General features: G+C 48.9%; 1 protein-coding gene across 3 annotated transcripts in view; it reads left to right on the top strand.

Moving 5' to 3' along the window:
- Positions 1-23,025, top strand: part of FHL1 (four and a half LIM domains 1) — a 29,625-nt gene extending 6,600 nt beyond the window's left edge. The window contains exons 1-6 of one of the 3 annotated variants that reach the window (XM_005526160.3): positions 11,597-11,728; positions 18,518-18,699; positions 19,702-19,879; positions 20,376-20,545; positions 21,102-21,288; positions 22,055-23,025. In XM_005526160.3, coding sequence (XP_005526217.1) covers positions 11,707-11,728; positions 18,518-18,699; positions 19,702-19,879; positions 20,376-20,545; positions 21,102-21,288; positions 22,055-22,209 — 894 coding nt within the window. In that variant the 5' untranslated portion in view covers positions 11,597-11,706 and the 3' untranslated portion in view covers positions 22,210-23,025. Of the gene's footprint in view, positions 1-11,596; positions 11,729-18,517; positions 18,700-19,701; positions 19,880-20,375; positions 20,546-21,101; positions 21,289-22,051 lie in introns of those variants that run through there. The other 2 variants (XM_014255307.2, XM_088062475.1) reach the window with 2 other exon arrangements.
- Positions 23,026-23,368: the final 343 nt, after the last annotated feature.

Genomic DNA, 23,368 nt, shown 5'->3' with positions numbered 1-23,368 from the left:
CCCAGGGGACAGCCTGCCAGGTGAATGCCACTTGATGTAAAACAAGTATCTCAGTGCTGCCTCTGGAAATGGCCAGGATGACAGTGTAGGATCAGGATTGGAGAGCAGCCCATGTCACCTCACAGCAGCACAAGGACACCCAGTGGGGATGCCAATTTTAATTCTTTCTGGTGTTACTTTGGTGGATGCTAGAACACATCATCCACACCTTGCCATAATATTCCCTTCTCTCTTGTGCCATTATCACCATAATGATTTCTAGCCAAAGGTGGAAACTTCGACTCTGGGTCTGTCCCTGTAGGGATGGGTGGGTAGGATGGGCTTCTTGCAGTAGGTGAGGGACACACCATTCGTGTTTGGGGATAGATTTGCTGATTTTTGGCTGGAGAAGATTGCAAACAGCATCCCTGCAGTTACTCTGCTGTGCGGGAGAGGCTGTAAAACTTGTTTGGGGTGGCAGGGGGCTGCCATAAAGGCTCACCTGTGGTGTGTGTGAGTGAAAGCCATGCCTCACACCCCCTTTCCTCAATTCCATGTCGCTGGGGTGAGCCTGAAGGCAGCTTTCCCTCTGCCCTGCAGGGCTCACACCGCCCGGAGTGCAAACACCTCCTGCCCTCCCAGCTCTGCCCCAGCCCGTGCTTCAGTGCAGGGAAATCTCTGTGTGCTCTGCTAGACACTGAACCAAACAACCAATAAATCTCTTACAGACCAAGGAGTAACTTGTTTTGGTTACCAGGGAGATTGCCAAGTGCAAATTCAACCTGAAATAGCGATGAGCTCATCCTTGGAGCAGCATCCGTGCCTGAGCCAGAGCAGCCGGATGGAAAAGGAGCCAGTGCCAGGAATGCTGTCTGCTCCACCGACAGCTGGATGCTCTGGGAGCTGTTTTGCCAAACAACTTTTGACTTGTAAACGAGATTGGGCAGGGAATGGTGCCTGAAGCTGGCTGCTGAGACAGGGCTTTTACAATTCCTGGAAGTGTGGCAATGATATTCCTCGTGGGGGTGTGGGCTGGAGAGCTTTGGAGGGGGGGTTCAGACACTGCAAAGGTGGCCTTCTCTGCCATCTCCCCTATCCTGGGAACTTCTCCCTCTGAAAGGATTGTGGGGATACTGAGATGCTTGACTTGTAGGTAAGGGCTGGTTCTGAGCAGCTGGTTAGACAGGAGTACTGACAGGCCAAGCCTCTCCCTGCTGCTGCCCCAGGGGCTGGAGCAAGAGCTTGAAAAAACCTCACCCTCTTCTGCAACAGACCTCGGGCAGGAGATGGAAAATTTGGACTTGGCATTATTTTGTACTGAGATGTCCTCAGTTTAAGCAGGTCAGGACTGGACTTTTGGAGCCTCTTGCCAGGGCTCTGTGGGGGCAGAGATGCAATTTCTGGGATGATGGAGGCTGGGGCTGGAGGAGGTTCTCGTGGAGTGCCAGCTGTGCCTGAGAAAGGCAGGATAAGGAGGCTGTGCTGCACTCAGTCTCATGGCAGGAAGGGCTCCTGTATCATCCTGTACCTTTCTCTGCTAGGACAGAGATGTTTCCAGAAGCACTTCATTCAATGGACCAGCATTTTCTGAAGAAGTACAACTTTTAATTGAAAAGCTCTGTCTGTAGGAAGAAGCACTGCCTGTCCCTCTGCACCATGGTGCTGCAGGGGGGAAGGCTGACAAAGTTGTGGCAGTGGTCTCTGCTTGGGTTTTCCTCCCCATTGTTGAATTATCAAATACATGAAGTTGTGTAGAAATACATGAGAACATCACCTGGCAGCTGTCTTGATGAAGCAATGTATGAGCCCCTTACCAGAGGCCCACTGATAGATTTCAGCAAATCTTTTAAGATGTAATTACCAGTGAGTGAAAACAGGGAACAATTATCAACAGCACAAATGCAAACAAAAGCTGAGCCCCTGAAAAGTGATCCGTGAACCTACTCACATGATGAAAAACATGATCCTTTTTTGGATTAACTTCATAGTTTTCTGAAACAAGGCATGGAGGTTGTATCTATAAAAAGAGATTGGTTTCACCATGGGTATTTTGTATTTTGGAAGTCTTTCATTATAATTTTACAATCATGAGAGATCTGAGATCTGTAAATTATGTGTTCTTGCAAGTCCCTTCCAGGGCTGTGGGTGGATTTTTTTCCAGATCCTTTCTGGATCCATGTGGGGAATGTTTTGGTGACATGACCAAGCCCCTCAGCATCACGGGCAGCTCTCAGTGCCACCAGTGCATTCAGCCATAAGCTTCAGGGAGAGGTGTCAGGAAAGACTGGTCCATGGAGCAGTCTGGCATCTGAAAGAAGGTGATTTTCATGTGAGGACTTAGAGCTGAGTGAGATCTGGGTGAGACAGACACTAGTTCACCTTTTATAGCTGCAGGGTGGGCAGCGCTCTGGTGTGCCTGGGGTGGAGTCTGTGTGACCCTGCTGCACAGCACAGCCCTGTGCCCCAGCCATTCTGACCCCAAACTGCCCATAACTGAGCTGGGCAGGATGCTAAGAAACTTTAAAACCTACAAATGCCACGTGAAAGCATTTTATCTTCTGTTTCCAGCATCTCTTTGGAGATGAGATGCTGCTTGTCTGATGTGAACTGTTTGCATGTGGTGTCTGATGCTCCTTTGTGTCGCCTCTTTTCTGTGGGGTGCAGCACTGGATAACATTTGGGAGCAGGACAGGCATCCCTGCAGGTCTTCCCTGAGTCCTCCCCTGGTGTTTCACCTTCTTGGTATCAAGGTGTGTTTGCCTTTTGGTTGTCTCTGGGTGACTAAACCCACTGCTGTTCTTTGCAGATCCAGGACCAAGCCTAACCTTGCTGAGCACTGGCACAAAGCAGGCAAGGCCTCCTAACAGGCCTCCTTTTAGCACAGCTGAGAATTTGTCTCAAGGGGTACAACTTTACCAAAGGGACAGCAGAGTCCTTGCTATTGCAGGAAAAGCCCTCCATGATTTGGAAACCTCACCCTTTCCCCATTGTCCTGCAGCATTCCCAGGGGGACGCGGTGCTTGCGGGCTCTCATGAAGTGCGTTTGCACAAGCTGGTTTTAAAAGAAAGCAAACCACTGTTTCACATCTGGTTTAGCTTTTTGACAGTTTTCTCTGGCATTTGTGTGCAATTAGTACTGCTTTTCTGTCACATGGAGCCCATCCTCTAATAGCTGGATGTGGGCAGCAGTTGCAGAGCTTCCAGTGATTGTATTGAGAAGGGCTGTGGGCTGTTCGTTGTCCGAATTTATTGTCTCTCTGCTACTTGAAAACAAAATAATTTTTTGGGCCTGAATCCAGCCCCAGAGCAGGGGATGGCTTAATCAAACACACAAGCACTTTAACCAACTCCAGCTGGTTTATTTCTATGTTTAAAATCACTCTTCTAAGCATCTCACTTCCCTTATTCCAGAGTTTATATTTAATTAACGTATCTACACACAGACTTTGCCCATTGCTTCAAGAGTCAGCACTGGTAGAAATGCTGTAACATGCAGAGCTGCTGTGAGACCCTTGGAGGAGCATTGGAGAGACTTCCCTTGGCTCTGAATGCCCTGGCCTTGTGGAGGAGGGGGATGAAGGAATTAAATGTAGCAGTTTCAGTAACCTCACCACCCCACCCTCCTTTGGCCCAAGCTGTCTCTTACCAAGTATTAGTCTACTGATCTCAACATTTCCAAGACACTAAAGGAACTCAAATTTTGCTAGGTTACCAAAAAACTGGAGTGGGAGTATGCTGGGGAGGAGAATTCCCCTACTTCCCTCTTCAAAACAGCCTCTATCCTGGAGATAATGACACTCAGCTGGGATACCACAAACCAGGGCAGGGCTCTGAAAACCATTCTGGGCTGGGGCTCTCTGGTTTTGGCTGAAATTGAAACCTAACCCTGATGAAAGATTTAAAGATATTTGTTCCTTTTGTTTGAATATTTGAATCTATTTTCTGACTGACTCCACAGGTAAAGCTTTCCTGTGTGGCCCAGCTCTGATGTGATGTATTTCCAGAGAGACTTGGGATCATTATCACTATATGAAAAATGAGATTTACAGGATTTACATTCCTGTATCACACAGGCACTTTGAAAATATTATCCCTGACTCCAGAGAAATGGCTCATACATTTTAATGCCGTTATTAGAAATTGAATTGACAACACTTATCCTCAGTGGAAATTTCTCTGCAGCTCAGGGGAAAATGTATAGAGAGCACTGGTGGAGACTTCAGAGAGCTCTTGTCATCTTGAGATATGTGTGCTTCTGGTGCAGTGTCTGCTGAATGAGAAAAGCAAGATTTGATATATGCCAGAGAAAGGGGAAAGTCCATGGGCCAACAGGAGGGGCTGAGACAGCAGTGGGGTTTCAGACATCCTAAAAATCCTCTGGGCTGAAGGGAGAGCAAAGTGGTGGGGATACAGGGGCTGCTCTGGCTTGTGTGTCACAGGGTGTTGTGGAGGTGTTGCACAAAGATGCTTTATTTGCTGTAAGTGTAGAGAAAGGGAACTGGATGAGTGCTGCCTTAAATTGGCATGTGAGTGAAGTGCTGCTGAGGGGCTCAGGTTGGTGAGAGAAGCAGCAAGGAGCTGCAACAAAGAAACCCACTCAAAACAGGTTGCTTTTATGACAAAGTCTTTTTAGTGGTGAATAAACTTGCAAGAACTGGCTGATCTGTGGCCTTTGAGGAGCACTTCACATTGGGCTGCAGGACATCTGGAGCCTCTGAGCTGGGAGCTCTTGCTCCTGAGAACGGAGGGAGGAAGAGGGACACAACTGGCAAAATACTCAATGTGGTGCCAAAGAAGCACTTGTGAATCTGAAGTCACTCCAAGGTGAAGAGTTTCCACTTCTCCTGCCCTTGCTGTTGCAATGTGGCCCAGACTGGCCCGGCCTTTGTGGTGAGTGTTGGGGTGCAAGGAATTTGACCTCTTCTTCCATTTTAAACTGAACTTATCTGAAGCTGGAAGTTCAATCAAACCTGCCTAAAGCAGAGATTTATGAAAATAACTCTTGAGACTAATCCAACCCCTCAGGCCTTGCTGGAGGAGACTTTGTAACTTTGTTTTTCCCTGTAAAGAATGCTCAGCATATGTCCTGACAATTAGTCAGAGTGCCCAAAAATACCCGTCAGCCCTGCAAGCTGATCCCCTTCAGCTCCTGGAGCTGAGACAGACACAGGGTTATGCACTGTGGGGCTTTGGGAAAGGTTATTTTTAAAATGGCCACATAACAAGGGTGATTTGGTCCTTTCAGCCACCAGCTCTGGCTAACAACTGAGGGTGCAGACAGCCAAATGTTAATCTTGCTCGAGGCAACTGTCCTGTCCAGGGTATTGGGCTGCTTCTCCTGCTAAAGCATGTGCCAGTGCTGGCTCAGTCAGCTCTAAATCAGTGCTGAGGGCATGGCCCTGTGGCCTGTGCCAAGTTCAGGCAGTGCTTTGATGGTGTGCTGGATGCCAGGGAGTCTTCCCAACTGGCGTGCCAATGCTTGGAAGGGCACGTCCTCATCGAAGGGGTGGCCTGCCTTCACCCTTAGCCAGGCAGCCCTTTTCTGAGGGCTTTTGCTGTGCCCTTCTCTGACCACCTGAGCTGAAGTTTTCTATCCTCAGTGTCTCTCACGTGCTGAATTTCTGAGGAATGTTTTGCCAGAATCACACTTCATCCACAAACAGCCCTTTCTTCTCCTCCCTTGAAAATCGAGATCTTTAAGGAGAAATACCAAGGCTCCTTGGTGCCACAGAGCACTGCTGGGATTTGGCTTGGCCACTGTCCTGTATGGGCAGAGTACAGAGGTCTGCAGAACCATCTGCCCAGCAGCTTCCTGGGAATGTGGTATTTAGCTAGAAAACATCACATGGAAAGCATTCCCAGGCTTTGAGGAAGAGCTTGGGCAGAGCTTGCAGCACCTACTTTGTGAGTTTTCCTTGCTGCCAGGTCCTGTTGAATGAGCACAGAAGAGTGTCAGGAGATGCTGGAGAGTGCTGTAGCTGATGTCTGGGTAGCTGCTAGTTTCTGACTCCTAGTGGGTAGATTTCCAAGGAATGATCCAAACTGGTAGCTGAACTTCCTTCCATGAGCTCCACAGTGAGCTGTTTAACCTCACTGAGGCAGAGCATTGTCCAGCCAGCTGCTGTGCCCATGAGAAGGAATTGGGAGCTATTAGAAGTGCAAAGAGCCTGATGGACACTGTGAAATATTATTTCAGTGATAGCTCACTCACTACTTGGTGAAGCCATGACATGAGCATTTATTGTGTGGGTATGGCAGGATTATATTGCTGTGCCTGTTCCTCACACCTCATCTGTCCTGGGAAAGACTGCCGTGCTGCCCAGCTGGATCACTGTGGTATTTATTTGACAGGGACTTGAGTTACTTTTCTCAGCTCTGAAGCCAGGGCTAAGCCATGAGGGGAAAGCTGTGACTGGCAAATATTTGCCTCACGTTTGGCTCTACTGATTATTCCCCCTGCACATGAGTGCAACTAAACTTGAACCAAGAAAGATCTGAAGTTGGCCAAGATGGCCCTGAGGAGCTCCACTGCCATAAGTGTGAAGCTTTGGGGTAATAAACTGGGGAATAACTGGGTTGTGGTGCAGCTGGTCAGCCCCATGGCTCCTCCCAGGACACATCACCTGGCAGAAGTGACTGAGAGTAATCACAGCCCTGTTGGGTGGGTCTGTGCATGACCCAGCTGTAGGGCTGCCGGGGAGGAAGAGGTAAATGCAGTATTTGAAGATTTCTAGCCCAATTATGGGCCTGGTGCTCTTATGAGGCTTCTGAATTAGACCAGACTTGGCAGTACATGTGGACCTGTCTCCCAAGAGGAGTAGAGGAAGTCTTTGTCTCCCTTTAGGGTTGTATGACCTTCATAGGCATTTTCACACCTGTGGTCTTCATCCTGCAGATCATGAAGGGCAAGATCACCCATCCTGCTGAGCCTCCCAGTCCACTGCCTGCACACTCACAGCAGAAGGATGTGGGAGACAGAGCTGGGAAGAGAAACATGGCTCAGGTTTAATCAAGTGCATTTAAAGACTAAGACATATGTCTTTCTAAGAGATTTTTTAAAAATACTCAGCATTTTGGGGCTATCCCTTTTTGAGTTTGCACTGAAGGTCTAAATCTAACTGTTGGGACTACAGCAGACACTCAGCATCCTTGGTGCTGGGAGATACAGCCTTGGCATCTTATCTGAAATGCAAGAAAGAGAAGCAGGGGTAGGAGGAAATTGACTTTATTTTGAAGCTGATTCAAAACCAGCTCTGCTCAGCACCTGCTGCAGCCTCTTCTCTCCCCAGTCTCCTCTGGAGCGTGGAGCTACCATGGGACACTTTGATGCCTCCACCCCACCACATCCCATAGCCAGGATGGGGAACAGGAGCTGAACAAAGCTTTAGGAGTACAAAGCAGCTCCTGATTTATGTGCAGATACTCCCCCCAGGCCTCGGTGTCACTTGGCTCTCAGCAGCAGTGAGAGGTCTGCCATGTCAGCAACAGGTGATGGGAAGAAGTGCCAGTCAGGAGCATGTGTGGAGGGGAGCCACAAAGCAGATGGCAGCAGGGAAATAAATTTGGAGCTGCCATGTCCTGGAGACAGTCCAGCCTGTGTATGGAGGAAGATGGGGAAAGACTTGGTTTATATATCTTCCTGGTTTTGCTTTTTTTCAGGTGCCTTTATTTCCAGCTCTGTTATCTCTTGATCATTCCTTCCTATTACTATGCTCTTATCCCATTTTATTTCTCTTCTTATCTTGACTTCTTTCCATTTTGAAAGAAAGAGTAGAAACCTTTTGTTTCTACTCATACTGTATCTGAGCTCCTGAATGTTGCCCACCCTGCAAATGCTTCCTTATAAATCTATTCCCAGTTTCTTTACCCTGACCTTCACAGCTGCTCCAAAAAGCTTCCCTTGGCACTGAAAAGCTGAGCTCACCGCTGTGACCCAGCTGTGAACTGGAGCTCAGCATGCAAGGATTGTGCCTTTGCCACGTCTTCCCTCATTCCTTCTCTACTGCCCCTCTGAGCTGGTTCACTGAGAGCACCAGGGGCTGACGTGGTGCCTGTGGTGTTCTTTCCCCTGCCACTGCAGTCCCTTGGATGTGGGAACATCCCAGCTGTCTCTGCCTCAGGTTCCTGTGAGTGCCTGTGGGATGCTTCAGGGGTGCAGAGGCTCGTCCTTGTACACAGAGCTGCATTTGAGACTTCTTGAGCATTTTTGGGATACTTCAAAGAGAAGCTGTCCAGTTTTGATAGGATGAGGTGGAAAATTCCCGTTCAGGTGTGATTGTGTCACGCAGGGTCTCTGGCTGGGGGTAGGGGGGCCACCATCCCCTGGCAGCCCTCTCCACATGATCCACAAAATCTGCTCTGCAGTGCCTGCTGCCAGTGCTGGGAGCAGGAAGCATGTTGGATACTGAGTGCTTGGAGATCTGGATCAGCCCCCAGTGTCAGTCCTCGTGCCAAACCAGCATTTCTGTGACATGGGGACTGCTGTCTCTCTCTCTCTCTCTGATGGATCAGCTACAACTGCAAAGATGTTTTCCTTGGAGAGAGCTGTATCTGTGTACTCTCTCCTCTCAAACCCAACACTCTTATTGGTGGTCTTCCTGAAAACTTTGTCTTTATACTGAAACAAACAAAGAAACATTTCTTTAAAAATTGTTTTATTTCTGCCTCAGAAGAGACAAGGAAGTTTATAGCTGGGATCTGTTGGGCAGGAATGCTCTGCTGTGGGAAGACATATGCATGCAACCTGAGACATATAAAATAAAATTTAAAAAAATTTAAAAAATTGATCTGCCCTCAGGACAGGAAGGGTAGGGAGAAATGTGTGACTCTCATTTTGTGGGGAGCCTGGTGAATGGCAGTGTGCTCTTCTGTGCAGGTGCACTGTGCATTGCCAGCAGCATGTATGGAAGCAGGAGGCACAACATTACTTTAGGAGATGCACAGGTGCTCTGCTGCTGGTATTTACTGCTGCTTTCTTTGATGATGGTGACTAATAGTTCGTCAATGCCTGGGTTAGAGCAGCTCTCTTTAGGAGTTTCTGCCTGTTGAATGACAGCAGGATGTGTGAGCAAGCTGAGAGACCCAGACCTTTTCTGGCAGGATTCTTAGGACAAGAAAATACTCTGGAAATCAGAACGTGAATCATTTGTTTATCCGGGTGGATGACACTATGCCCCAGCCATGCTGCTCTGCAGTCAGACCCACTGGGTGGGATCAGTGTGTCCAGGGCAGTTCCCTGGAAAACCTACAGGACAGGTTTAATGTTAAAAACATGACATCCCAAGCTTGCTATGCCCTGCTGTGCACTCACTGGTGTAGCACTCTTCCCTCTGGGAGCTGTGGATGTCTGGTGTATAGACAAGGGCTCAGGCAGGGCTGCCATAGCTCCATTCTGGGGCACCTTTTCCTACCTGGTGGTGTCTGCCCCCTGACACATTTCATGGAGCATTGATGTCTCTCCTTGGCACCTGTGCTACACCTGCACCACCGCTGTGTTTAATCACCTGGGCTTGTGTGGATGAGGAGGGGCTTGGGAAGGAACGGAAAATTGTCCAAAGTTATCTGGCTAAAACCAGGCAAGAAACCAAGAGCAGCAGTAAGGTTGTTCCATTCCTGCTACTGGGCCAGGAGGCCAGAGATTCAAACAAAATGGCATTTTAATTAAAGTCTACTCTGGGGATCTGCAGGGGCTTTGCAGGGTGAGCTGTGCCAGGGAGCTCCATAGGCATCTGCAGGTCTGGGCCTTCCTGTGTAACTTGGCCAAGCTTTATCCCTCTCCTCTCCCCCCCAGGCCTGTTGTGCTGTGAACAGACGTGTGTTTGTGCACATGTTGTGACATCCAAGTGTCCATCCCTGCTCTCCACACCCCTCTGCAGCTGCCAAACTGCTGCTGATTGCAGCCACCTCAGTCGGGGCGTGGCAGCCGCTGGCACCGAGCAGAGACACTGCTCCATCACCCAGGATGGGAGCAAAGGCTTCTGATGGAAACACCTGGGAATTCTGGGGAAAGGAGGAAATGACAGCTGGGTGGGAGGGTGCCAGAGCTTTGTGTAGGGAACTAGAAAGGAATGAGAATGGTTAATGGTGGAAGCTCTACGTGCATTGCCAAAAAATGAACTCATGTCTGTAAATATTACACTGTGCACGGCAAGATTAGAACAGGAAAATACCAGTTGTTAGGGTTCCTGTTGCCATCTGAATTATGCAAACAATTTGCTGGAGTTTATAGATGAGCTGGGGCAGAATAACATTGAGTTTTCCTTGCCAAAGTGTTTCAGTGCATCAGTATTTTAGCACATTTCCCAGCCTCAATCTGCTGCACCAGTGGATCCATGCTGTGCTCTTTTGGAGTGGCGTGCTGTCAAGAGTGGCCTTTTCCAGGCCACATTGGAAACTTGGAGATGTCAGGATGCTGGTGAGATGCTGAGCTTGTGCACGTGCTGCCTGGGGGGCAGAGATGGGTGTGAAGGCTCAGGGGCTCACCAAGCCCAGTGCTGAGGCTGGAGGCTGTGCACGTGTGTGTGCCTGAGGAGCTCTTGGGACCTCTGCAAGCAGGAAGCAGAGATGTTCCTGGCTGTAGCAGGGTTGCTCTTCAGAGGCCAGACGCCACCACGATGGGCTCCCTGGAAGGAATGATAAACATTGGCTCTTCCCAGTGGCTGTCAGGGAGGTTCAGTGACTTTCCCACGGCCGTGCAGTGCGTCAGTGGGGAGGCAGGATTAGCAGCTGGGCGTCCCTGGCCCCCGGCCCTGAGCGTCGCCGGCAGCAGTTGCATAACCCAGAGTGAGTGTGGGGCTGTGGAGCTGCTGCAGCCTGGGGGTCCCCACAGGAGTGACACTCCAGAGCTCCCACTCCTCCTGCTGTGACTTGGGTGGAAACAGCTCGGCTGGAGCCATGGAGCTGGGATCTTCCTGAGAGCTTTGTGGACACCTGAGTCAAGAGGACAGAGGCATGAGCCAGTGCCTGTGAAGCCATGCTAGATGCTAGAGAAGCCCATATCATGACACCCATGTTTCTAATGCTGCTCTTCAGGGATTTGTTCCCTTTGAGCAGTTAATGCTGTGAGCTTCCTTAAGGGAGAAGCTGGGGAAGGACCAGGGATGGTAGTTTTACTGGCAGTGAAACTTCAGCGTGACCTCCATGCTGAGAGCAAATCCAACCCACCCATGAATGTATGTGCTGGTACTTCTGTGGGCTGTCAGCTGAGTCTCCTGGGGTACAGCCACATCCTTTTGGGCCAGAAGACAGGTTCTTGCTGGTTCCTGGGGCTGCAGCCCCCACAGGGCTGTGATCCACCTCTTCCCTTCAGCCATGGCAGAGCAGCATTAATGTTGGGCCTGCAATTCAGCTCAGGACTGTTACGAGACACAACCTTACTCTAAAGCCAAGGCCAAATAGTACCAGCATGGGGTCAAGTTCGTGAGTTCATTCTGCCTTTGGGACTAATTTGGGTGCTGAGTAGCGGGGCAGGTATTTGACTGTTGCCTGCAGAGACCTAGAGGTCTCAGGATCCTATTCTTCTCCCTCAGATCACCTAAAATGGTAAGAATTTCCAAGGGGGATTAAGGTTGTGATCTCTGGGGAGGGGAGTGGACATCTGGTAGGAGTCCTGTCCATATTAATAGCCTCCGTTTAAATGTATGTTATCAAATGGGGCAGCTCCTTATCAGCCTAGAGACTGTGAACTCCATTACCTGAGGGGCTCCTGGGGACTCTGGGCTGCTGACCATGGCTTTCCACAGGCACACAGGTAAAGTGGATGTGCTGCCAGGTGTTGTGGGAGTAGGCCTGGTAAATGGGGAGGAAGGTTTTGCTAAAAGGCTCCTGTGCCAGAGAAATACCTTTGAATGCAGACTTAAACCTCAGCAATCTGCAGCTGTAACTCCTGATGACAAATGGGCTGGTAACCAGTGTGGGAGACTGGGGCTGGAGCAGAGTGGTGGTGGTGGTGGTGGACTCCTTTATGTTGTAAAATGCATTGGATGGTAAATGTTTTTGTATCTGCTCTGCTGCTGTGGGAGGGCTGGGGCTCAGCTGTTATTTGAGCAAGACTTGATGAAAATGGGGGACAGTGCTCCTCCTTGCTGCAATTGAGGAGCCTTCCTTTATTGCAGTGAGCAGAGAAACCCAGAGCAGAGGTGAGACCAGCGTGTAAACCCAGATGGTTTGCTCTGCTCTGGTGGGAAGTTTGTGGTTAGTCCCTCTTGTCTGTCTTTTAGTTCAGATGGGCTGACCCTTACCAGTGATAGGAAAATGTTCATTTTTCCATTAACACTGACAGGAATCTTGAGATCACATGTTACATGTCTCCATGGCATGCAGCTCCATGGTGTCTTCCCATCCTGACTCATTCCTCTAGCCCTGCAGCTGAAGACAATCAGAAGGTCTCTGGGATTTTTGAAAGCCTGTTTCTCTCTTAGAGGCTGTTTTTGTGCATATCCAGGGCGTGTTCACAGCCCTACAGCTCAGTACAGTGGCAGTGCCACTACATCTCTTGGTGAGACAGCCCTGGGGGAGATGTGCTGGGCAGAGGGTGTCAGTTTGGGGCACAGGTCCTGTGGGCATCAAACTGAGCTGCTGCACACCAGGGGCTAGGGCTGCTCATGAGACTTGGGAGAACTTGGGAGACAGAGACTTGGGAACAGAGAGACTCCACAAAACTGAGGAGAAAAGGCACAGTTCACTGCTCAGCTGCCTGCTCAACTTCCCAGGACAAGGCACACAGGTGGGGCTGCTTGCACAGCACGTAACTGCTCAGGATTTGCTTGTGGGATGCACATATACATTATGTAGGGCACCATTGTGAGTAAAATCTGATTTCTTTGGTATAATTTGATGTAAGAAGATGTTTAACTTTGGCCCACAAGACTGATCAATGCTGTAGCTTCCTTCCATTATACTCCCAGCTATATAATTTTTTCTTTCTCATCTTCCTCAGGGGATGTGGCCTGGGGTAAGAACTCACAGACTTGATTCTGTGCTGTAATATAAAATGCTGCAGCGTGTTCTGAGCAGACACTGAGGCTGGAGTGCTGCTGCCAAACAGTCACAGCATGATGTCTGATCCTGCAGACCACTGGGAAGCCCAGGGCAGCTGTGGGGATATGACAGTGCCTGCTCAGGGTGGGGCTGAATCCTCCAGAGCAGGAGGAAATCTCATTTTGGCACTTGGGAGCACCTGGGTGTGAGAAAGGCATCCAGCTGCTGGTGGGGCAGACCAGTGCTTAGCTGGGGACATAATAGGAGAGTCTCAAAGGACAGAACTTAATGCAGCCACAGAGCTGGTTACTGAACAGGATTTGTTAAGTTTTGAAAGGCTTGGACTTTGTTGCTTAAACTCTGCCTAAAGTGCTCAGCCTCACTCGAGGCAGTGGTGCCTTGTTAGCCTTCGCTGAGCTCTGCACTGAGTGCCAAAGCAATCCCTGGGGAAAGTGTTTGTGGGGCTGGGCCAGTGATTTTTAATAAATAGCATGTCCTTACTTCCCTGGGGAATTGTGAAGATTTAGTAATGACTGGGATGTGCTCAGACGTGGTGGCAATAGGACCGTAGGGAATGTTTTTGGCAACTGCCTGAGGAACTTGGAGCTGTTCTTGCTCTAAATAAAGAAGCTTTCATTTTATCAACAGATTAATTTTTGAATTATAGAGTATGAGCCTTGCACGTGCCCCAGCCTGGCAATAGGAGAGCACAGCTCTGGTATTTTCAGCCCTCCCAGCAAAATCAGCCTACTACAGATTTCTTTTCCGTCTTTCCTTGGGCTCTGCAAATGTTTGTTGCCCAGGGCATTGTGCCAGTGCAGTCCTGAGTATCACTTTGCATTTGGGATTAACAGGACCCCTCTTTTAAGGGTTTCCCAGGTATTTATAGCAAACCATGCTACATTGCATAGAGGAATGCTGAGAATAGTAACTCAGGTGACAGACCAGGACTGCCAGGACTGATCTGAAACAGGCAGGTGTAGCCAGTGCCTGGCAGTGTGGGGCTGTGTACTCAGTCTGCTGAGAAAAAATAAAACTAATGGAGTGTTGAAAAGCAATAGCTCTTTTTCTTCCATATGCAACTGTGTGTAGTGCACAGGGTTAACAACTCCAACCTCATCTCCTTTCTTAAGTGGCAGAATAATCTGTAAAGTGTAAGTGCAGTTTCTCTAGTTGAGTTTAGAGACTACACTTCAAGTTCTTTCTTGGTGGTTTATCACATTTAAACATATTCCCCAGAGACATTAGCACACAGCCTGTGCTAAGTGCTTTGCTTATCAGCTGTGCTTCAGCTCCCTTCTCTGGATGCTTTGGTTCCGTTTATTGTGCAAACCGCTGTGATGCTGCTTTGGGTTTTTGGCTGAACTGGGATGACCCAGCCCAGGGTGATGGCAGGAGCCCAGGGGGAGGCAGGGGTTGTGTGGATGCAGCAGCTTTTGTGGGGTGACACTTCTTAGGTCTGTACCCTTTCCACCCTAAAGCTGGCCATGCTGCAGGGTGCAGATGTGACCCTGACCCTCAGCCCTGTGACTGCTTGGTGTTGGTACCAGTTGAGGTGTGTGGAAGCCCCTGGGGCCCAAGTGTTTGAGATCTCTGAAAGATGGAAGATGTGGTTGTCCAAGGGCTGTTTTTGTAAAGTAGAAGATGCTTTCAGGGGACAAGTGGTGGACTGGCACCCCTGTGGTCAGGTAAATATTAGGGTTGTATTCCAGCGGGTCTTTGTGCCAAATACCCTGATATCTGAGAAGGCCACTGGCCTGGCCTTCTGCCCTCCAGCTGTAGCCAAATCCATCAGGGAGCTACATTTAGAGAACACCCTGCCAGGGCTGGTGGGACAGGGATCCCTTGCTTAGAGTGAGATTACTTTCTGGAAGTAAAGCTGTATTTTTCTTCATCTCTTATTGAGGGCCCTCTAGGCTATTTAAGGATGGACACATTCTGCATTTACCCCTCTCCCCAGCTGCCTGTGCTTGCTGTTTTCACCTGCTTCTCTCCAGAAGAACAACTCTCTGCACGTTCCTGGGAGGGGGAATAGTTTCAGCCTGTCCATACTTTTCCTCTGCCTTCTAAATCCTATTCTGTGGCTTGTGTCAAGCTGACATGGGGTTTGGATCAGTGCATGTCCTCAGGGTACGTGATTCTCCTGGTGCTAAGCAAGAGCCAGTTGACCAGGCTGCCACCTCAGAGATGCCATAGCTTGGTGTAAAGGCACAGCCACAGAAACTCGTGCTCAAGTGACTTCCAACCTAAAACATCTGCATGTTCTGCTCTCATTTTAAGCAGAGCAGTGTGAAAAGAAGTGCAGAAGTTCAGTGCTCTGGGTTTTAGTGGTAGTTTGGTGAGTGCTTTCCCTGGTTTTGTGTTGCTGTAGCACTGTTGCACCCCTGGTGTGAATCCCTACCCCGTGCTCAGCAGCTGCTGCACTGCTCATACGGGAAGTGATGATGAGGGCACTAAATAAAGACCCCGAGGAAGTAACCATTTTTCCATATACCCAGTGTACCCTTTGTTTCATAACTTGCCTGCTTTTCAGACAGTAAAGACAGGCCAGGGTTAATACACCTGGAAGCTTGGGAAAGTTATGGTGTGGATACTTAGTGCAGCTGGAGGGTGAACAGGTTATTGAGGAGATAACACCAAACCCATGACCTTCTGTCAAGCAGGCTTTAGAAATACATTTATTTTTATACAGAGCACAGGAAATATCTGCTTTGTTTGCCTTCCATGATAGGGGACAGGACTGCTGAGGGGACCAGCTGTAGGATACTAAATGAAGCTGAGCTGTGAAGTGTCCACAGATGTTTGCTCCATTTGGGGAAAATAATCTGGTGGTCCCAGCACAGCTGCTACTGGCTTGGGGCTCCACTTTGCCACACACTGATGGCTTTTAGGGCTCTTCTGCACCATATCCTGTGTGGGCTGGTCCTGCTCCTGTGGGAGGGTCGTGGGAGATGCTCTGGCTGATGTGGGCTCTAGCCATGGCACAGGTGAGCAGAGCCCAGCACATTTGCAGGGACAATGAGACCACTGCATCTTCACTGCAGGCAAGGGGACAGAGGTGCCTTTCCTGGCTCCAGATCAGGAATTCAGGAATGATAGCGCTGAGGGCAGAAAGCCTCTGGAAAACCTGGAAGCAAACTCCTGCCCCTCCCTGTGTATGAGATGGGCTTTCTGGTGTGTGAGGTGGCAGGAGGCAGGCAGAAGCTGCTTGCACAGCCCTGTCTGGGGGCTGCCAGGCCCAGTGTTAATTTGCCTGTGGAGCTCCAAAGCTGCTGTGATAAATGTGTCTCACATTAGCAGGTGATGTGTTACATGGGAACACCGGGTTATGTTGCTCCCTGAGCCATGCTTTCAAGACTATGTGTTCAGGTTGAAAACAACCCTAAACCTGAGGTCAGGGATGTTTCAACACCATTTGCCCTGGAGCCTGCAATTGCATTTCTTCCAAATAAAACCCAACTGCTTGCTAGAGCTCTGCAGACCTAGTGGTGGCTCACACAGTTTCCATGTTTTCCAGCTGTTTATCTGTGTCATTTGCTTGAACAGGTACCTCAAAGCCCTTGGTGCAGTTGTCAGCAGGACATGGCAGCCCCTGGCCTTGCCAAGGGAATATTCCCAGATCTTGGTCCCCCCACAAAGTACAGTTCCTACCAGCTTGGCCTCCAGCCTGCCTCTGTCAGTTTTAGGGGAAGGAATAGGGTGTGAACAGAGCCTCCACCTCTGCTGCAGCCTCCCCATATGATACATTTCTTTGGGACTCTCTGTCCTGCTTTCTGAAATATAAATCCTCCAATTTGTTCTGGCCCCGTGTTACTGAGAGGGTGACAAAGAGGAGACAGTGTCATGACTCTTGGATTTTAAAGCCTGCAAGGTAACAGCGCGAGTCCCTCTCTTCCTGAGCCCAGATGAGGCAGGTGCTCTTCTCTGATAGTAATGTCATGCACAGGCTCCTCTGGCTTTGTACCCAGCAGTGTTGGGCTGCTCTTGGTGTGCTGCAGTGGCCTGGTGAGGTTCAGCCCTGTAGCTGATGATACATCTGGAATTACTGGGGTCAAAAGTGTCCATGAAAATTCTATGAACAGGCCCTTAGCCCATAGCAGGGCAGACTAAGAGCATCCTGCAGCCACGGGTGAGCCCAACAGGGCCCCACTGACTCTGCTTTGTTGTGAGGGCACAGGCAGGAGTGACACACCCTCTCTGCACCCCAAAACCCCTACTGGTTTGGTTTATAAAGGCACATTGTGCTGGGCTTGGAGCAGCACAGCAGGAATAAGCACTGTTGTACCACTGCGCTCTGTGAGGAACAGCTGCCAGGGCTGGCTGGGGTGGTTCAAGGCGAGGCCACGATGGAGGCAGCAGCAATTTGTATGGCCTGACTCTGTCCTCTCCCTTCCTTGCTCTGTGCTGATGCTGCTGCTCTGCCAGGAAGAGAGGACATTTCCTCTTGGCAGTCCCTGTTGCCTGAGCACAGCCACGTTTCCCATCCGGTTGGTGATCATGCAGAGTTCAAGGCTGTGTCCCCGGGTGTTGCCATGCAGGGAAATGGGCTCTGCAGTGCTGCAGCTCTGGGGACATGAGTGGCAGAGACAGGGATGGAGCTGCCTCTCTGGGACTCCATGGCTCCTGTAACTCTTATGTTCCCTCCCTGGAATTCTCCAGACCAGGCTGGACGGAGCTTTAAGCAACCTGATGTAGTGACTGGTACCCCTGTCCATAGCAGGGGGTTTGGAACAAGATGATCTTTAAGGTTCCTTCAAATCCAAACCAGTCCAGGATTCTCTGAATCCTGACAGAGCCCTTGTAATCCCCTCACAGGAGCGCTGGTGCCTTCTGCTGAGGAAAGGTGCATGGAATGGAGTGAGCCATTAGCCTGAGACTAATGGGAGTGCAGGAAGAGAAAGGGTGAGCCAAAGCGGAAAATGCTCCAGTCAAGATTCCCCACACCTACTGACAGCTCCCTGGCCATGGTGGAGCATCAGACCTTGGCAGAGCCTTGATGGTGTGAACTGAAAAATATCTCTTCATGGAGGAAGTTTTTTCCTTTTTCTTTTTTTTCCCCCTATGATTTTATATGTGAAAGCCTGGTGAAAAGAGGCAGCTGGAAGCTGCACAACTATCCAGCACAAAAGGCCTTGGAGGGCTGCAGCTGGCTGTGGGTCCAGACTGGAAACATGGAAACAGTTCCATTCTGCTCATGTTTGTTGGTGATTTCTGCACACAAGGGATGTGGTGCCTCAGCCAGGACCTCACTGAGGCCTGCAGTAATCAGCTAAGGGACTCCCAGGGAGTGGTTAGGTGTCATTACCCTTGCTCGATGTGCAGTATGTAAATAAACCAGCCTAGCATCCTTCCACTTAACAAGGGAAGGGGGAAAAGTCTGGTTTGAGACTCCACTCCGATTGGAGCTGCTTTCTCTATCAAGGAGCCCTCGAGGAGTGTGATAACGCCACCACATTCTCATTCCTGACCCACGTTCCCCCTACTGATCCACACAGCCCTGAGAAGCTGGAGCAGCTTTCAGGGCCTCAGTGCTGTCCCCTCAGCTGCTGTGCTCTTGCAGGGCCTGGCAGCTACACCGTGGGCACGATGTCGGAGCGCTTCGACTGCCACTACTGCCGCGACCCCTTGCAGGGCAAGAAGTACGTGCAGAAGGAGGGGCGGCACTGCTGCGTCAAGTGCTTCGAGAAGATCTGCGCCAACACCTGCACCGAGTGCAAGAAACCCATCGGGGCCGACTCCAAGGTCAGTGCTGAGCACCTCAGTGGGTGATGAGGAGAGGCAGATGCTGATCACCCTCCTGCTTGCCCTGGTCTGGCTCTGAGCTAGTGTGAAAGAGCAGTTCTTTGGGAGTCCTCTGGCTGCCAGCCGTGTGCTCATCGGGCAAAGAGCGGCGCAGGGGCGTGCACAGGGATGCTCATGGTGGGCTGCTTTGGCACAGGATCTCATTTCAGGGTCTAGATTCAGCCACACGAACTGCTACAAATGCTGAATTCCCTGGAGAGAGAATTGCAGGGAGCCAGCCTGCACAGGGCCTGCAAAACTCATCTTCTGGGCAAAGCACTGAGGTCTCATTTTTGTCAGTTTGTCAGATGCTTATTGCTTCATGATGGAAATCAAGAGTTCTTTCTCTATATATATCTATATATATATATTGAGATCAGCTGGATGGTAAGATGGTTCTGCTGTTTGTTTTTTTTATGTTAATTTATAATATCTCAGATGTTCAGACACTGTAACACCAGGCAGGACATGAAGATACACAAATTACAGGACCTGAAAATATTTGCAAGCCTAGTGATTGAAACTGTTTTGATCTCCATGAAAACTGGAAATTGGCTTGTTGCTTATGTATAGAAATATGATGTTACAGAAGTCATTAGCATATACCTTCAGGGCCTGACAAATGTTTATGGTAATAATAATGCACACCTGAACTAGAGGGAATGTAAGAACCAGAGAAGCCCACACTTGCAGAACTTCAAATCTCCAAGCTGTTGGTTTGAAGAATATTCTGCCCCCCATGAAATTCCAAAGTGAATGTGATTGTGTCAGTGACTTTGGTTAAATGTCCTTCCCTTAAGTGCTTGAAGAGGAGCTGTAGCTCTACCCACTGAATCAGACAAACTTAGAAATGACAAATCCATCCTTTACTGCCCAGGCAGGTGAGACAGGAGCTTTGCTTTAGAGCTGCTCAGGGGGAGAGAAAAACTTTTCACTCCCTTCCTCCCTTTCTGCTCATTGCAGGAGCTGCATTTCAAGAACCGCTACTGGCACGACAGCTGCTTCCGCTGCTTCAAGTGCTACACGTCCCTGGTCAATGAGCCCTTCATGCTGCGGGAGAACAACAAGGTTTGGTGCAGCAACTGCACTGCTGCTGCGGATGCACCCAGGTGCAAGGGCTGCTTCAAGCCCATTATTGCAGGTACTGTGCCAGTCACAGGGGTCTGAGGGCCATGCTCTGCTTTAGGGCATAACCAGGGTGGTTTCTCAGGCTGTGGAGGCTGCAGTTAGGGGTTTGGGCATCACAGTGGAAGGCTGGAGCACCTCAGGATAGTACATTTTGACTGTCGCTCTCACCTGTCCATTTTATTCAAGTGTTGAAAGACTGCTTTGCAGTTAACCCTCATATGGATAATTAACTCTTATGTCAGTCTTAAACCATTTCTACTAAAAGCTTTGCTTGGTAAATTGAAGTCCTAAAAGGCTCAGGCAGCTGATCTGGTAACTATTTTAAGAAAATTTTGCAGGCCCTGGGTAAAATCAGATACAGAAATTACAGCTCATCCCTTGTCTGCATTCCAGTGGAATCCTGGGCACAGCTATGGACAGGTCTTGCCCACAGACATTAGACTGCACAGGGGCAAGGGTTTGCCACAGGCCTTAAATCTGACAGGACAAGTTATTTTTATCTGTTGTAGGAGACCAAAATGTTGAGTACAAGAAGATGGTCTGGCACAAGGACTGCTTCACCTGCAGCCAGTGCAAGCAAGTGATTGGATCTGGAAGCTTCTTCCCCAAGGGTGATGAATTCTACTGTGTCTCCTGCCATGAGCACAAGTTTGCCAAGACCTGTGCTAAGTGCAAGAATGTAAGTCCTTCCCCTCTGCAGAGGCAGCTGCCAGAACGAGCCCTCGTGTGTCTTTTGGGAGCTGGGAGGGTGAACCAGCAGACAGACCATGCTGAAGCTGTACCAGTGCTGATGTTCTTCCCCTGAGATATTGGTGCCAGCAGCTGGGGGAGTTATGGGAGAGCCAATGGTTCCTGTACATTACAGGATCTGGGCAGCGGTGGTTGGGTTAGCTGATGGCAGAAACCAAGTGATACCACTCTCGCACTTGCCTTGGGGATAGTTTAAGCTCTGTAGTGGCACTGAATATTCAAGAAGTGAAACAGTAACTGTTTACAACTTCTGCAACTGATTATTGTGGAATTTCAGTTACTGCAGGTAAAATAAAGTATTATTAAAGTGCCAGGTATGTGGGGTTTCAGGTTAGTGACTCAACTGCACTGTGCAACTAAATTTTGATGCAAACTTCAGAAAGATCTCCTCCATGACAAAGACTTCCTACCCTAGACACCATGCCTGTGTCACCTCTTTTCTCCTTTGCTGATTCTAAACCACACCTCTGCTCTTTCTCTCCCAGCCCATCACTTCTGGAGGCCTCACTTACCAGGAACAGCCTTGGCATTCCGAGTGTTTCATTTGCTCCAACTGCAAGAAGCAACTGGGTGGGAAGCGCTTCACAGCTGTGGAGGATCAGTTTTACTGTGTTGAATGCTACAAGGAGTGTGTTGCCAAGAAGTGTGCTGGATGCAAGAATCCTATTACAGGTATGTTGGGTTACATGCAGCTCAAGGGCAGTGGGTGCTGAAGGTCAGGACAGTGATCCCCCAAAGTCAGGAGCCCAGGGATGGGTAACATCAGAAGCAGGTCTGGTAACCCAAGCCCAATCCTAGGATTTTACATGTGATCTGACTCTGAGCCATGTGCTTGTGCTGGATGGAGGCTGAGCTAGTAACTGAGCTCTTCAGCCTCTGCAAGTCCCAAGTTTACCTTCAAAACTCCCCCAGCCAGAACTGTTCCCACCCATATCTTAGTTTGGGACCCTTAAGTCTAAAACAAGTGGTGTTTTATTGTCCCAAAGGGACATTTGTACCCCTTCTGACGTATTTTACACTTAAAACTTGCTGGGCTACAGAGCTCAGCCCTGAAATGTGGGCACTGTCCTGGCAGTCTCATGAGGCTCACATTCCATCCTGCATTTTGGAGCACGGATCTGAGCCCAGAAGTATTTAGCCCAACCTGTCCTTGCTCCACCTCTCTCCATGACTGTTTGCTGGAGAAAGGAGCCAAAGAAAAAAGTTTATTGCAGAGACAAGCTATACAAGCCTTATGCTTATGTTTCTTCTCCAAGAAACATCAGGAGATGCAACAAAACCATGCCTCAGTTGCCAGTTTGGTGTTTCAGGCACCCCCTGTGGCCTGCAAGCCTAGGGAAGCACTGGGGCAGCAGGAACAAGCTGTGCTGTTTGGTGGGATAACCCAGCCAAGGCAAAGCTACTATCGCCGTCCTATAATTGTGTTCTCTCCTAGCAGGATTTGGAAGAGGAACCAGTGTGGTTAACTACGAAGATGAATCCTGGCACGATTACTGTTTCAAATGCACAAAGTGTGCCCGTGGTCTGGCCAACAAGCGCTTTGTTTGCCATAATGGAAAAATTTATTGTGCTGAGTGTCCCAAACGACTGTAAATGAGCAGATGTAAGATGGATTTTAAAGCCCTGCTTTCCCAAACAGTCCTGGTAAAAGAGCAGGTTTTTGCATGTTGAGAATTTTAACTTTTTCCATTTTAGTGTAAGAACTAAATTAGCCTCAATATACTGGGTTTGACTTTTGAAGCTCCTGCAGTACAAAAGCACGTAGCCTTGCAAAAATCTAACCTTGTTTCCAAGTAACTCCTAGTATAAAGTCTTGAAATGCTGTTAGATTTAGAGATCCACACACTGCATCATCTGTGTGTGGCTTAAACAAATTTAATTTTAAACTAATCTGGTATATGATTAAGCTTGGCACTTAACTGAAGTGGGTTTGACAAGGCATGCACCTCCGACACAGAGATACAAAGATTGCACCTGGGATCAGAGGGATCCATTGTTATGCTTCTGCAAGTACAGATACACAACAAACCCCACACCACTAATAAGTAATAAATACCTTAGCTTACTCTACAACACCACATTGCAGCATATGTACGGAATGGCTTCATCTTACAGATAACAATGTTTTGGCAGTGACATTTAACTTAGTTAAGTTTCCATAAACTTGTTTCAGTCTTGATTTCCGCATGGTTTGCCTGCAAGTTTTCCTCATCAGCTTTTTTTATATCATTGTTTAAACAAGGCTGTCTATGTACAATTATTAATCCATTAACAAGTAGTAAATCTTTCACCTACAACATGCACATGCATTTACAAGTGCCTTAAAAATAGCTCAGACAAGGCTAGCTCTCCTATCATGTCAGTGTATGTTTAGTGACTGAATAAAGTGACACTAGTGCCTGCTTGGAATCTATAGTCTGGAAATTATTTTTTTTTTTCATTGTGCCATCTCACATGATTGATGTGTCTAAGGGCTGAGCTATTGAAACCAAGTCTACTACACTGATACTGGCAAAGTAAGAGTCAGCTGTGCTGTCATTACACCCTTAAATATCTGAGGACTAAAGCAACAATTTCCATAAACTAATTAATTTTTGAAATAGATAACTGACACTGGACCATCTGCCAGAAACAGCCTGTGTGAAAAAGCCTTTTGGAGAGCATATGTACAGCCACTGTTCGTGCACAGATCTACCAGGCTTCAGCAACCTGAATGCTGGTTTAAGGAGGTGGGGTTTTTTCCACAGTAGTG

Source organism: Pseudopodoces humilis, chromosome 15 (assembly GCF_049639895.1).
Source record: "Pseudopodoces humilis isolate 2021_Gansu_Grassland_sample_001 chromosome 15, ASM4963989v1, whole genome shotgun sequence".
NCBI classification, from domain to species: Eukaryota; Metazoa; Chordata; class Aves; order Passeriformes; family Paridae; genus Pseudopodoces; species Pseudopodoces humilis.
Note: the sequence above shows the minus strand (reverse complement) of the source record. Positions and strands in the feature narration are given on the sequence as shown.